General features: G+C 39.9%; 2 protein-coding genes across 3 annotated transcripts in view; one reads left to right on the top strand and one right to left on the bottom strand.

Annotated features, from left to right (window-relative positions):
- nhsb (Nance-Horan syndrome b (congenital cataracts and dental anomalies)) overlaps positions 1 to 767 on the bottom strand; it is a 51,066-nt gene extending 50,299 nt beyond the window's left edge. Inside the window, exon 1 of the mRNA XM_019886754.1 lies at positions 464 to 767. Coding sequence (XP_019742313.1) covers positions 464 to 743 — 280 coding nt within the window. The 5' untranslated portion in view covers positions 744 to 767. The remainder of the gene's footprint in view (positions 1 to 463) is intronic.
- Positions 768 to 5,366: 4,599 nt separating this feature from the next.
- On the top strand, positions 5,367 to 15,508 carry ace2 (angiotensin I converting enzyme 2). Of its 2 annotated transcripts, XM_019887002.1 has the most exons (18): positions 5,370 to 5,977; positions 6,067 to 6,225; positions 6,351 to 6,444; positions 7,724 to 7,867; positions 8,263 to 8,378; positions 8,462 to 8,567; positions 8,703 to 8,794; positions 9,183 to 9,355; positions 10,615 to 10,841; positions 11,253 to 11,397; positions 11,511 to 11,609; positions 12,173 to 12,295; positions 12,944 to 13,122; positions 13,352 to 13,410; positions 13,505 to 13,602; positions 13,690 to 13,806; positions 14,707 to 14,901; positions 14,980 to 15,508. In XM_019887002.1, the coding sequence occupies exons 1-18, from the start codon at positions 5,789 to 5,791 to the stop codon at positions 15,080 to 15,082; spliced, it is 2,418 nt and encodes an 805-aa protein (XP_019742561.1). In that variant the 5' UTR covers positions 5,370 to 5,788; the 3' UTR covers positions 15,083 to 15,508. The 2 variants fall into 2 exon arrangements, with proteins under 2 accessions (XP_019742562.1, XP_019742561.1); XM_019887003.1 differs by lacking the exon at positions 14,980 to 15,508 and having other exon boundaries at positions 5,367 to 5,977; positions 13,505 to 13,606; positions 14,707 to 14,819.
- Positions 15,509 to 16,047: the final 539 nt, after the last annotated feature.

A 16,047-nucleotide genomic window follows, 5' to 3' on the forward strand; every position in this document is an offset into this window, starting at 1 on the left:
GTGTGTGCGTGTGTGTGTGTGTGTGTGTGTGTGTGTGTGTGTGTGTGTGTGTGTGTGTGTGTGCGTGTGTACGTGTGTGCGTGCGTGTGCGTGCGTGCGTGGGTGTGCGCAACCCGCAGTAAATGGAAGAGCGACGCGGGGCCAATGCAGCGGCAACACACGCCCCTCACACACACAGAATCGCGCGCGCGAGCACAGTTTCACGCACATGCATATACCCGCGCGCACATTTTCACGCTCTTCCAATCTGCACACAAAAGTCAATGCGTCGCGGGACCAATGTGAAAGCGCAAATAAGTCAAATTGCGTGTCGTGAGACACGTTTGGCGGCTGTCTGTAATAACACGTGCGTGATTCAATGAGTGTTTAAATAACACACACATGGATCAGGTGGGTGCATTTTGGGGCGTAGGGCGGTGGGGGGGATCGCTGGCGGGGTGGGGGCTATTCCGCTTCTACTTACGCACTGCCTCCTTTTTGGGGTCTAGGGCATTGGCATTCTGCTGGATCTGGCCTATTTTGTTCTGGAGCCCCCAGACCCGCTGGTTGGTGCTGACGATGTCGTTCTCCAGCTCTTGGAACAAGGAGCAGGCGTGCCGGGCCAGGTCGGACAGCTGTCGCAAGGTCCGGGACAGAATCACGTTAGTGATGGCGCACAGGTCCTCGAAGAGCAGACCTTCATCGTTTGGAATCTGGTGCCTGCACAGAAGCGGCGGCTCCACAATCCTTTTGGCGAAAGGCATTTTGCACGCCCCAAACGAGACTTGAAAAGCAAATGTAAATTCCCAGCGTCTAGAAAAGGTGGAAAGAGGGACAACATCCAAACAAATATATCCAAAACGCGCAGCCTGACGAGGTTCAGGTCGACCACGCGTTATTCCCGAGCGGCAATCCAAAGTTCTCCTTGAGATCCTCCATGCTGCTGCCGCCGCCGCTGCTGCTGCTGCTTCTGCTGGCCTACTATGGGCATCACTCACACTCCCGCTCACGCGTAGACACACGCACACTCACATGCAGTCAGGACACGGCTAAGCTCAGGAGCTCAGGTCAGTGGTGTGAGAGGAGGTGCAGGAGGAGGAGGGAGGAGGATGCGTGTCGCCTCTGCGATCACGGACGGGCTCGCCTCCGCGCAACGTCAAGACAGAAAAACGAACACCGGAAAACACACGGGGGATTTTCAAAATAAGAGAATATGCGGAAATGCTTTTTAACCTTTCGTCAGGTAATAAACCACTCCCGATCCTAACATTTCTTTCTTGATGCACATGTCGCTGGTTTCCGGGCAAGCGTTCCACTTCCGGTGATATCTGCATTGTTTCTATGTAGTGTCATGCTTGAGGGGATGGCAGGACGTGGGCAAGACCACCTTACACAAGATCCAACTGCTTTGAAAGGTATTCCTCAGTTTGTATCGACCATATTTTTACATCAAATACCATCTCAAAAAGAAGACCCCCAGTACCACTACAATGACCAACTTTAGGATACTGCAGCATAGTAGGCCCAAGGTGTCTTCAGAAGCCAAGCAGAGGTTTTGTTCCTATAAAGTATGTAAATGTAATTGTAAGCCACTGTGACATAGTGCAAAGTTTGAACATTAACACTGGACTCGCTGTAAATTGATTCAATTTTTTATATATATATATATATATATATATAGCCTCCATAAAAGTGATACAAATGATTTTACTTACCTGTATGTTTAAAAATACAGCACTCGAAAAGATCAAATGCTAATGTATTGCAATACACTGAAAACATTTTTTGTTTAATTTTTTTTCAGATGGATTTTGTCAAGTGGTTGCATGAAATGAAGTCATCTGGATCCATATACATTTTTAAGTGGACTACACACCTACTTACAGAGATTTTTATGTTGTTCAACCAGTTGACAAAATAAAATTGAGTAAATTCAACACACCATTTTTTTCAGTGTATTTTTTTCAAACATTTTCAAATGGTCTACATATCTTTTTGCAAAGAAACAGAAAGATGCAAAGCGATTTTGACAACATTTACTTTGTTTAAAAATATTCTAAAACAATTGAATGTAGGTCAAGATGAGCGAAGATTATTGTAAAGTAATGTATTTAAGGAAAAACAGCCTCTCTCTCAACTTTATGACGTAAAGGACAATATTCGTTCATGACACCTTCAATCAAATCAAAATGTCAACATTTTTCTGTAACAGTTTTTCTTCTTTTCACTGTGGCCCTAATCCTCCTTCATAATGTTTAATTGAATGTTTTTCATATGTCGTGCCAGCCATTAAGCAAGCTGTGTACAGTATTTGGACAGCACTGAATTAGCTCAAGTATGAATCCCAAAGCAAACATGTTGTACATACGACTGTAAACAAAGCTGGTGAATTTAATCACAAATGCACTTTACTGTATCTTGCAGAGGAGTTGAACAACATAAGGGGCCATCTGGTAAACAATGTGCAGTGACCACATTTTGCTGAATGTGTGGTCCAAGCGTTAAGCCGGCCTGTTGTCTCGTTCATTCACCATGATTCCCATATAGCCACCAGGCTCAGTCAGTATAGAGACGTCTGCACTAAATCTGCTGTTGTGGCAAGTTTGAAGGGTTGACCAACAGCGGGATTGACGGGTAACCGCTACAGGCGCCTCACTCAGAGATGACAGCGCCTAACCGAATGGTATACAGCAAAGTCGAGCTGGCAAAAGCACTCATATGATTTGCCTAATACCCTTAGGACGAGTCATTTTTTAAATTATTAAATAAAACCACAGCAAATTTAACAAACAAGAACTGAAAATCTATGTAGAAAAAAAATAATTGCTTTTTTTCATTGATATCATGACCAAAAAAAAAAAAATGACAAAGGCAATTATGTTACTATGCTACCATGTTAGACTCCTATAAAAGTAGATGCATTGATACAATGCTATTAGATAAAAATAGAAAAGTACAAACTGAAATGTACCCAAGTATCCATCCATCCATTTTAACACCGCTTATCCTGAACAGGGTCGTAGGAATTATTGTAGCCTATCCCAGCTGATTTTGGGCAAACGGCGGAATGACCCCTGAACTGGTGGCCAGACAGTCACAGGACACATATAGAGACAAACAACCATACACATCCACATCCACATCGTCACTGAGTGGGAACCGATCCCACGCTGCCCGCACACAAGTCAGACTAGTGTACCACTACACCATAAGCTACTTATCTAAGTAGAAAAGTAAAAATGCCTCTTTACTGTCAATAATTTACAATAAACATTCAATAACTTGGCAAGGGACAATGAAGAAAAAAACAACACTTCCCTTTTATTATTAACTTGCCTCTGGTCGTTGAGAATAAAAAAATATATATTGGACGCGCTGTCAAAACAATGTGCTCCCACAGCTTTGCTAACGTTGTGAAACGACTGACAAGAAAATGCTAAATTAGCTAATGATAACAACCGAAAAACACCTTATGTGGGTGAATTTTTGAATGGCAGATGTGTTGGGGGATTTTTTTTTCATATAAAATATGTGCTTTGACTCAATAAAGGTTAGAAAACCCTATCCGAGTACGTTTAGACAGACATATTTGTGTTTTCCAGCGTTCATTTGCTATATTGTCTCTATTCGTTTGCTTTTTGGCCAATTTAAGTGGAAAAGGTGCGACATTATATTAAGAATGCATCTCCAACTACAACCAAAAGAGGACGCTGTTTGCTTATGACAGTGTTTCTGTGAAGTAGAACTGGTCGTATTTTATGAAAACAAGTAGAGTTCTTAAAAGGAACCCCGACATTAACTTAAGTCAATGGCATTCTAAAATATAAAGAAAAGGAGAATAGGTGTAATGTACTCAATGCTATTGTTGTGCTGTTACATTTTTCATGGTAGGAAATGACTGTTAAATAATCTTTTGGTGCTGGTAATGAATGACAATAATAAATACAGTACAGCACTACCCTTTGCTGCTCTGTTATCAACATGTAAGGCCCAACAGGTGACTTGCTGTTTATGATGCTATGAAATTCACTGCGAGCTGATAAGGAATTGCACTGTTCTATTATTTCCTCTTGTTTCTTGACATCACAGGGACACGGTGATCAAATACGAATTTTTCAAGAAGGAGACAAATAAAAATAATCGCATTGAAATGTAGCTATATAAGGGAAAAAAATGATTTGATCATGTCTCTTTCTGATATTAATAAGCAATTGTATCACTTTGGTTTCAGTGCCACACTCTATAATGGCTGAAAACATATGGGGGGTGAAGAAAAACTTGAATTTAGGCTTACCCATGGTCTGAGATATTATAATAAAAGCTCTTAGAATTTTACTTGAATGATGAAAGACAAAATCAGAGTCTAATTACTATAAAATACAGTGATTTGTGAATCATGTTAAACCTATATTTTATTGAATACAATACAAAGACAAGATAGTTAATGTTAAAACTGGTAAACTTTATTGTTTTTAGCAAATAATCATCAACTTAGAATTTTACGGCTGCGACACTTTCCAAAAAAGGTGAGACAGGGTCATGTTTACCATTGTCTTGCATCACCTTTTCTTTTAACAACATTCAATTAATGTTTGAGAACTGAGAAGACTCATTGTTGAAGCTTTGTAGGCGGAATTCTTTCCCATTCTTGCTTGATGTACAGCTTCAGCTGTTCAACAGTCCGGGTTCTCTGTTATCATATTTTACGCTTCATAACATGCCACAAATTTTCAATTCGTGTCTGGACTGCAGGCAGGCCACTCTAGTACCCATACTCCTTCATGACAAGCCACACTGTTGTAACATTTGCAGAATGTGGTAGGTGATGAAATCCCTAAATTCCTTGCCGTTGTACATTGAGGAACATTGTGCTCAAGCTGCTTGACTATTATCTCACGCAGTACTTAACAAGAGGTGAACCTCACCCTATCTTTGCTTGTGAATGACTGAGCTATTCAAGGGAAGCTCCTTTTATACAATCAAGGCATCCACTTGTTCCCAGTTAGTTTGTTCACCTGTGGGATGTTCCATACAGGTGTTTAATGAGCATTCCTCAACTTTCTCCGTCTTTTTTTTTGCCTCATTTCCGAGCTTTTTTGGAATGTGTCGCAGCCATAAAATTCCAAGTTAAAGATTATATGCTAAAAACAATAAAGTCGATCAGTTCGAACATTAAATATTATGTCTTAGTTGTGAATTCAATTAAATATAGGTTGAACATGATTTGCAAATAACTGTGTTTTGTATTTTGTTTAACACAATGTTCCAACTTCACTGGAATTGATTTGTACATAATGTTCAAGTAGCTTAAACCTTTTAACCCAGTACATCTGTTCAGTTGTATTTAAAAAGTACAATATATTTACCTCAAATCTCAACTGTTTCATGTAAAACATTTATTTAGATACGATTTTGATCTAAGTTTTATTTTATTTTGTCATGGGAGGAGGGCAGGAAATGCCCTCCAATTGTGGAATGACCTCTACGCAGTTCTCAACATGCAGTACATGCCGGCTTCTCACTAACCACAGGTTGTCATTGTGAGGCGCCAGGGCAGCTACTTTAAACATGCTCATTCATAAATTGTGTCAAACTCATTTTACAGCGTCCGAGGAATGTCTATTATTTCGTTTTCAAGCACCAGCTCAGTGGTCGCTGGAATGAACCACGCTATCTATTAACATAAACTCAGATACACCCTCAGTTATGACTCTGTCCAAAGGCCAAGGCAGTGCAGAAGATTATGGAAAGTGTATAAGAGTGTTCAGTGTCCTTCCTTCTCAGAGTGTGATTGTGTGTGAGTCTCAGCATGTCAGGAAAGATTTTCCTTTGCGCGCTGGCTTTCTGTTTTTCTCTTTCTTCTCAGTCGCTAGTGGAGAATGAGGCACAGGACTTCCTGCGAAAGTTTGATGAGGAGGCCAGTGAGCGTATGTACCAGTACTCACTGGCATCATGGGCCTACAACACCAACATCACAAAGGAGAACTCAGAGAAATTGGTGAGAATTTGGAGTCTTTTTTTTTTCTTCAAATCAGCCTCTAGACCGTGTGGATGGCATATTTAATGCGTTTGTTTTCATGTCTCTAGTCAGAACAGGGTCAAATGTGGGGCAAGTTCTACACCGAAAGGTCAGAGCAGGCTCAGAAATTCCCCATTAAGGAAATCAAGGATCCTCAGATCAAATTGCAGCTCATCACACTACAAGACAAAGGTGCTGGTGCTCTGTCACAGGATAAAGCTTCACACGTAAGACTCACGGTTCAGTTCCATTTGTTAAAATTCTCTCGTCTATTCAAAAGCTGTCTTCCCTCTTACTGTGTTTTCAAGATCTCACCAAGTTCCCCTTTTTTTTCTTGCAAATCTGCCTGCAGCTGAGCAAGATCATGAGTGACATGAGTACAATCTACAGCACAGCAACTGTGTGCATGATGGACGACCCGCTTAACTGTCAGACTTTGGAGCCAGGTACACGCTGTTAATAAGCTAACAGGCGCTTATGGAGTGGGGCAGTTTATAATTAACACGCAAAGGATGTATACTTGTCTTTTTTTTTTTTTTTTTTTTTAATTGTTAGGATTATGACCGAAAGCAAACTGCAATACTGAACAAAAGATTTGCTTTAATCTGACCAATTGTGCTTTGAAAGGTGTTTTCCTTTGTTGATAAAGTAGTTTAATGTTCCATCGGAATGGCCGCTGCTTGCACAGTTTTTTTGCGGTTGCCTTTTTACAAGTAAAGTCAATTTTATTTGTGCTGCGCCAATTCAAAACAGAATTTATCTCAAAGCATTTCACACACTGAGTAGGTCAACACCCCCACTCCTCATATGTTCAAGAAAACCCCACATGAGGAAGCACTTGGCAAAGAAAAACTTGCACTGTGCAAATCTAGATTTATATGGCTGATCTGATCTAGACTTTTGTGCCATCTGACTTTGAATTTGAATTTAAGATGCAGCATTTCGTGGTTAAAATAGAATTTTTAACCATGAAAATATTCAGCGTAAACAAAAAAATAGAATCTAGTTGCAAAGATATATCTTGTGGGATTTTTGTGCCATCTGAATTTAAATTTAAAATGTTGAATTCCTCACATATTTGAAAAAAATGAAAAAGTCTGAAATTTGATCGTAAAAAAGTATTTACCGTCCAAGTTTTGTATCTGTATTTTTTACCATCATTAAAAAAAAAAAAGATTCTTTTTGTATGGTTAAAAAAAAATGCTAAAGAAATTAAGTGGATCTAAAAAACTGCTAGAAATCTTACTTGGTTGTGTTGAAATGAATAGACCGAACAGAGAAAACTGTATCGAAGCGTTAAGCACCATGGGGAGGAATGAGACAACAATGGGCACAACTACAGACGTATTAACAACAGTGATAATCACATGATGACTGCAAGAAAACGATAAAGGTACATTGTGTGCACTGCACTGTATGAGCACCAAAAATAAGACCTCTGCATCTAACCCATCGCAGAAGTAAACACTGTTTCACAACACTGTCTACCAAAAAATACTCATGGGAATCAAACTCAGAAACCATTCATCCGCATTCCGAGTGACCGAGGGGTCTAACGATTACCATCAATTATCTGTGCCAAAAATCACATGAGAAGATTCTGAATTTCATTCTTAACGAAAAGGCGTCCATTAAAGCCAAACTTCGACTGTCATAGTTTTTGGGATTAGCCAATACTTTAGGGGAGTTTCAGTTTGCTGACTAAGTTGTGCTGTTTTTTTACAGTCCTGGAACACGTGATGGCCACCAGCCGCAACTATTCGGAGCTTCTGCACGTGTGGGAGGGTTGGAGGAGGGAGGTGGGGAAGAGGATGAGGCCGCTCTATGAAGACTATGTGCTTCTGAAGAACGAAGCTGCAAAACTGAATGGTGATCCCACTCATTGTCTCGTAATGCTTCTTCTGTTTTCGGAGAAATTTTCATCACTGGCCTTTCAAAGTTAATTGGAAATATCAGGATTCTATATTAACATTGGCCCGCTGGCCCAGGGCTACTACTTTAGTTCACTGACGCTGGCCTGACTAAGCCAGTACAAATTTCATAACTATATGATGAAGTTAACTTGTTTGTTGCTTTTTCAATCTTTTAATATTCAGGATATTTTGTTTTATACACTTCAATTGATGAATCATAATTGATCTTTTTACCGCAAAGTGCGCAATTTTATGCTATTCAGGTTAATACCCATAGTGCCATAAAATAACCTCTTACGGTATTTTTATAGATTTTTTTAAAATTTTCTCCTTTAATCGATGCACTTGAAGGGTTTGAGGACTATGGCGCTTACTGGAGATATAACTATGAGACTATTGATGAGGAAAGTCCATACGATTATACCAGGGATCAGCTGATGGAAGATGTACGCTCCATCTATAAACAGGTACGTCTGTATAGTGTCTTGGAAGGAAGAGAGAATGTCCATTATGTGTGCCTGGATACAAATAGCAAGATGTCTTCCCACAGATCCTGCCCTTATACAAGGAGCTACATGCCTACGTGAGGGCTAAGCTGATGAAAGTACACAAAGGGCATATTGATGAACAAGGACCTCTGCCAGCGCATCTCTTGGGTACAGTTTTATTATTTTTCAGATTGTGGTTGCCTCCAAGTAATCAGTAGCTCTGAATTTACATTCCATATTTTTTCTTTGGTTTTGGATATTGGATGATTTTTTTGTCCTTTTGTTTCCATGTGATTATACTAGGCGACATGTGGGGAAGATTCTGGACTAACTTGTATCCTCTGTCAATGCCCTACCAGGGTGAGATTGATGTCAGCAAAACAATGGTGGAAAAGGTGCAGTAAAACAGAGTCTGTTTACTCTTCCATTCACTTCAACATAGTTGCCATGAGATAGCAGAAAAGCATGAAATGAAGCTCCTCAACCCACTGCAATGTAGTTCCTTGGCACCAAGATACTACAAAATAGTGCCAAAGCAATACCTTTACATTAGACAGGACTTTGGCATGAGCACAAAAAGGGCAAACAGATGAGTTTTTCGGAGAACGTTTTATAATTAAAAAAAAAAAAAAAAAAGTTAATCACTCAATCCATGAGTCGAGATTTGTGAATAGAGTGTAGAAGGTAAGAGTGTTTATGCATAAATACAAATACAGTGCATCACAAACAGCACATGGAAATTTGTATCCATCAATTTTCAATCCACGTCAACGTGAATTTCAGGGCTGGACTGAGCGCCGACTATTTGAAGAGGCGGAGAAGTTTTTTGAATCGGTGGGCTTGTATAAAATGTTTGACAACTTCTGGAACAACTCCATGCTGGTGAAGCCTGAAGATGGACGCAAGGTGGTCTGTCATCCCACAGCCTGGGACATGGGGAACAGAAAGGACTTTAGGTAACACGCACGCACGCACGCACACACACACACACACACACACACACACACACACACACACACACACACACACACACACACACACATTGACATCATAGATAAAGTTGAACAAAGTACAAAGAAACAAGAGAAATAGTTAATCACTCAATCCATGAGTCGAGATTTGTGAATAGAGTGTAGAAGGTAAGAGTGTTTATGCATAAATACAAATACAGTGCATCACAAACAGCACATGGAAATTTGTATCCATCAATTTTCAATCCACGTCAACGTGAATTTCAGGGCTGGACTGAGCGCCGACTATTTGAAGAGGCGGAGAAGTTTTTTGAATCGGTGGGCTTGTATAAAATGTTTGACAACTTCTGGAACAACTCCATGCTGGTGAAGCCTGAAGATGGACGCAAGGTGGTCTGTCATCCCACAGCCTGGGACATGGGGAACAGAAAGGACTTTAGGTAACACGCACGCACACACACACACACACACACACACACACACACACACACACACACACACACACACACACACACACATTGACATCATAGATAAAGTTGAACAAAGTACAAAGAAACAAGAGAAATATGAGCTAACGTACAGTATGGCAAGTCGTTCAAGCATGTATTCCATACCGTTGCTGTCCATTTTAAGGTCCATATTACAGCATGCACTTTGTCCTCAGCAGTAAACAATTCAGCGGACTAATAAAACGACTTCCTTACAAATTCATTTCTTCCCACTACTTGTGCCACTTTTTAGCCTACTAGTACACAATAAACCACTAGTTAACACTATTGGGCCCAATTTTTATATTCAAGTAGAAAGAACCTTTCATTTTCATACATTGGGGGAACAATTTTATTTACCTTTTATGTGCAATAAAAATGTTTATTGAATCATTAAGTAATGTAAAGTATTTTTCACTTTTTACTTTAATTATTATTCAACAAAAAAGAGATTAAATTGCACAAGTAATTTTAGCTGAACAAGCTTTTTTTTTTTTTTAAATCTTTGACCGTCACGTTTTCACATTATTGCATCCAGGGACAATAAAGCTAAATTAATGGCACTTGATAGCATGCTCCCAATGCGGCTTGTTTTCTTCTCAACTTCATTGATTTAATGTTTGTTCTATCTCTATGACTCATCAGGAACATTATCGCAATTTGTTTTATTGGTACTCTATATCTGATATGGTATCACAACACATCTTTATTCCCCAATAAAAGTGCCATCGTCGACATATCTCGTACCACCCTCAGGATCAAAATGTGCACTCAAGTCAACATGGAGAACTTTCTGACTGTCCACCATGAGATGGGCCACAACCAGTACCAGATGGCTTATCGGAACTTGTCCTACCTCCTGAGAGACGGTGCCAATGAGGGTTTCCACGAGGCCGTTGGCGAGATCATGTCCCTGTCTGCTGCCACACCTAAGCACCTGCAGAGCCTCGACCTCCTGCCTTCTAACTTCACCTATGATAAAGGTAAAAAAAAAAAAAAACAAGGTTCTTTAAAACATGTGACTAGATTTGGTATGATAGATTTATCCTTTTAATTCTTCTCATTTCTTCACTACCATCCTCATTTCTTATTCACATACAAATGTCACCTTGCATATTGATTCATTTATTGTCAATTCAACTGTTTTGTGTTGTACTATTTATGAATTTATTCACCCCACATACTAAAATGCATCAACTTAATCGTAAAACTTTCCATCCTTCATCCCACTCATCTGCCCATCCATCATCTTGCTAGCATCTATTTAGCTAGCTAGCTAGCTAGCTCGTTATCTGTCAAGCTTGTGGTTTTTGCCATCAAGTGGCTCAACGTCAACACTACACGTAATTTTGACAATGTATAAAAATTCATTTTTTCTTATTTTATCGCCATAGAGACAGAGATGAACTTCCTGCTAAAACAGGCGCTCACCATTGTGGCCACTCTGCCTTTCACCTACATGTTGGAGGAGTGGAGGTGGCAGGTCTTTGCAGGAAACATCCCACAGGATAAATGGATGGAGCGCTGGTGGGAGATGAAGTAGGCAGACAGACACTTTACCTCCTTACAGACAGTGAATCATTTAATTGGAAACAATAGAAATCCCTGCTGGTTCAATCATCTGCTCCAATCAGCGTTGTCTAACCTAACAGGAGGGAGCTAGTTGGCGTGGTGGAGCCCGTGCCGAGGGATGAGACTTACTGTGACCCTGCTGCTCTGTTCCACGTCTCTGGAGACTATTCCTTCATCAGGTAAAACAGACATTTTTATTCACAAGTTTAGAGAAGGTCAAATTCAGTTGACCTGTAATGCTTGTAGTACATTTTAGGTTTACGCAAAAGCCCAACAATTCAAGCTTCTGTGTGAGAATTAGCTCCAATTAAGATTTTTCATCAAAAGATGAGTAAAAAATAAGTATTCTCTAGTTTTATCTTGCTTACACATATACTCAGTGCGCCATTCAAAACATTACAAAATAAAGTAGATATAATGATGGATGGATGGTGTCGTGTCCTCATCTCTTATTAACCACCATTGAGCAGACTGGACTTGCACCATTCCCATTCCCGCTTTATTCCACACTCTTCCAGGTACACAACGTCACATACTATTATGTCATCACATAATAAATCAGGAATGCCATACACTACGGATGGATGGATGGTTAATTACAAACCGATGTGTGATATATACACACACACAGATCCATGAAACCAAATCAAATACTGTACATGATTCTGAGAAACGTTAACAACGATCATCTTTGTGTTTTGTTTTTTTTTTGTTTTTGTTTTTTTCATGGCTTTACATATAGGTACTTCACAAGAACCATTTACCAGTTCCAGTTCCAAAAAGCCCTTTGTCATGCTGCCGGTCAGTCCGATGCCTTGTCTTCGTGTGACATCACCGGTTCAACAGCGGCAGGCACCAAGCTCAGGTAACATTGTCACTTCTCCTTTCAACATTTTAATTTGGGCAGCCTGAAAAAAGAAAGAAAGGAAGCGGCTAATGACTGAACTTAATCCACCTCTTCTTGTTGTCAACATGACGTCACAACTACAGAAACTTTCAATACTGTACAAAAATGCGACATAACACGCCACTGTGCAAGCTACATCTTCTTCCATGCTGGTGAAGCCTGATTCAAGTAGGCTTTTTCCCTCAAGCATCTTGACTTTCCAATGAAGGGACAGGTGTGAAGCATTAAATCGACCGATGATCAAACATTTTTCTGAAATTGCTCACAACAAGAAAATATAATTGTTGCAATACAGACAGGAATTTATGGCCCAAAAGCCAGGAATGTACAGTGTACGCATACATTTCACAATGTGCAAAGTTCCCCAAGGAGATCGTCCCATGTTCACAGTTCTGCTTTTTTTTTTTAACCCTTTCAAGGAGAGCGGTTACTACAGTAGACAGCTTATCATGTTATCAGGGTATAGGGTGCAAGGAAGGGTTAATACTGTGTTAGCTTTACATTAACAGCCGTATTTTATTTTATCTCATTAGTTTGTGTAGTTGTACCTAATGTGGTGGCCCAAGTTTTTCTTTCAGCAGTCATCACTAATCATTGTTTTGTCAGGAACATGTTAGAGTTGGGTCGGTCCCAGTCCTGGACCCGAGCTTTGCATACAATATCTGGAGATATCAAGATGGATGCTGGGCCACTGCTGGACTATTTCCAAAAACTTTACGTTTGGCTGAAGGAGGACAACATGAAACATAACCGCATTGTTGGCTGGGATGCAGCAGTAGATCCATGTGAGTAGTTAAAATAACCATGCATGTTCTCAAAAGCTTGCCAAAGCATCTGTATCATGTTTTAGAGAGAAAAAAAACAAACTTCTCTGGGTCTGTGGTCAAAATGATCTCGAACCTACTATGAGTGCATGGAAAATGAGCGTGAAAAGTGATTTTTAAAAATGCCGTATTGCTTTGTTTGCTAAAGTAGAACCCATGTAATACATTCATTCATTGACCATGATTGCAGATTCTGATTATGGCATCAAAGTGAGGCTCAGTTTAAAAATGGCCATGGGTGATGAAGCTGTAAGTAGTCCTTTTACTAGTCAGCATATGTTGCAAAATGGCACACCAAAAATGACATTGGATGTAATAATCAGCTAAAAAAATGATGTTGTAGTATTCCTGGAACTCCAACGAGCAGTACCTGTTCAGGGCCAGCGTCGCTTATGCCCTGCGACAGTACTACAGCCAAAAGAACAACACTCTTCTCTTCACGTCAGTATGTTTTGCATTGTCTCATCTTTTGATCTTGTTACTGCTGCTATGTTACAACGTTTCTCTCGTTTTTTTTTGTATCTGCAGAGCAGACAACGTCATAACTTACAAACAGACGCCCAGGATTTCCTTCTACATTGTGGTTACCAACCCAAATAATCCATCCGTATACGTGCCAAGAGAAGATTTGAAGGCAGCCATACGGTGAGGCCAAACTTGAATGTAGCCACATCTAGGGGCATCTCAATAAATTTGACCATTACAGAAAAGTTGTAGTGGTGTGAACCACCACATAGTTATCTTGTGGCATGTTGGTGCCAAGGAACTATGTAGAAGTGAGTTGAGCAGTTTCAGTTCGACAGAAGTAGTGCATTGTCGCAAACGTCTGTCATCTTGTTGCAGAGGACTTCTGTTGATCTGAGTAGGTGATCTTTATTTAAAGACAAAAATCATGCTTTGCCACCACGTTAAAGAATCTTAGTGTCAGTAAACTCTACTGTCTGAAATGATTTGAGGAGCTTCATTTAGACATGAGTTGTCCCTTTCAGAAGTCCTCACTGTCAAGTCCATACACACTGAGCTTTTGCTGCTCTTTACTATTGCCACTGCTTGTTGAAAATGATTTGACAGCTTTTCAGTGGAAATTTATTCATATTTGCAAATAATTTAAATCCATTATCACACTGTTGCCATCATAAAACCACAAATAGCAAAGGTATTTTAAAATCATATTCACAGAAATATTTATTATTGCATCAGTTTAAAAAGGATCTCAAACTAATGACACAATGTACACAATGTAGGAAAGTTGAGTCGCAGATGTTAATTTTTCAAACATTATTTCTGAAAAAAAACGTAAAACTCTCATTTTAATAACAAGTGACAGTACATATGTACACGTATGTACTTTATATTATTAATGATTTGACTTCCTTCTCTTCTTTTGGTTACAAAGGGGTGGGAAATTTTGCTGTAAATTTTCATGGGAAGTTAAGACGGGGAATTTGGGAAATACGCCAAATTGGAAACTTTCCAGTGGAAATAATGAGAAGTGAGGATAATTCCTTGAAGATATTCGAGCGATATGTCTTGCGTGGATCACAGACTATCCCGAGGCCGAATCAACGACGCTTTCCAGCTGGATGACCACACACTAGAGTTTGACGGTATCCCGGCAACGCTTTCACCTCCTGTGGAGCAACCGGTGGAGGTGTGGCTGGTTGTGTTTGGAGTGGTTATGGGAGTGGTGGTGCTAATGGGGCTCCTCCTCATCATCTCTGGCATCAGAGAGCGTAGGAAGTAAGTCGAAGTCGCTTCACGTTCGACACCCACGTCACGTCCATGCAGATGACACGTTATGTTCATCTACCTTTGCAGGAAGTCGAAAAACATGGGGGTGGAAAATCCTTACGAGCCTGAGCCGGAGGGACAGACCAACAGAGCCTATGATGACACGAATGATGAACAAACCGGTCTCTGAGAATTTTTTTCTCATCTTGTCCCAGCGGAAGAAAGGAAAAGTAACATGAGCTCATCATCACTCTGGGGAGGTTAGGAATATTCAGCTTTCGGGTGAGCCCGACTCTCCTTAACTTTTTGTGAGTAGTATATGTGTCACCAACATTCCTGCGCAGTCGCCCACTTACTGTGCGCTGTACAGTACTGTGTTGTAAAATACTCAAAGCAGTATAACAGAGCCATACATGTACCTTTAAATATATTCCTAGGTTTCTTTCATGTACACTCGATGGCATTGTTAATGTGTGTTTATCAGTGTTCAAGTTTTTCTCAGTTGCTTAGGTATATTTCTCAGATTAGGATAGAATTTTTCAAGACTACTTGTTCAATTTTCACATCATTGTGTCACTTGTGCACATCAAAAAAAGCAGTTTCTCATTTCTTTGGACATGGTGTAAATGCGTTGGCGCATCCATGCAAATTATTATTGACATTTCTCTGCTGTGTTCAACATGATCTATTGGTTATGTATTATAAAAGGTCTTTGTTGAATTATCTCACACCCCAAAACAATTTGGCATTCGTTTTTCATATAAATCTTGACATGCAAAAGTGGTTAAAGAAGTTGTCATAGTATTATGTCAAGTGTATTTCGATACATTACCTTGAGACATTTTTTCACCAGGAGGATCTTGAAAATGTTTTCGAACAAAGAGAAATTTGTGGAGCATTAGATCAACCAATCATCAACCAGTTTTTTGAAATCACTCACAGCAAGTGAAGACAAGTGTTGTGATGCGGATGAGAATGTGGTCCACAGGTAGTTTTAAAACTGCACTGTAAATCCTACAATTATCCATAAGAAGATTCCCCCGTGTTCACCCTTCTATGTTTATATATATAGATTTTTTTTTGTTGTGCCATGCAATGCTGTCTTCTCCTTTCGATGTTGCAATGAGATGATTTGTCAACAAATTACAGTACAAA

This window comes from Hippocampus comes, unplaced genomic scaffold, assembly GCF_001891065.2.
Source record: "Hippocampus comes isolate QL1 unplaced genomic scaffold, H_comes_QL1_v1.1 scaffold261, whole genome shotgun sequence".
NCBI classification, from domain to species: Eukaryota; Metazoa; Chordata; class Actinopteri; order Syngnathiformes; family Syngnathidae; genus Hippocampus; species Hippocampus comes.

Bases quoted from the DNA above. Each gene is read 5' to 3' on its own strand.
- ace2 (XM_019887002.1), top strand. From the start codon at position 5,789: ATGTCAGGAAAGATTTTCCTTTGCGCGCTGGCTTTCTGTTTTTCTCTT. The intron at 8,568-8,702 runs GTACAGTTTTAT...TGATTATACTAG, and splicing joins TCTGCCAGCGCATCTCTTGG to GCGACATGTGGGGAAGATTC. The intron at 13,411-13,504 runs GTAAGTAGTCCT...ATGATGTTGTAG, and splicing joins TGGCCATGGGTGATGAAGCT to TATTCCTGGAACTCCAACGA.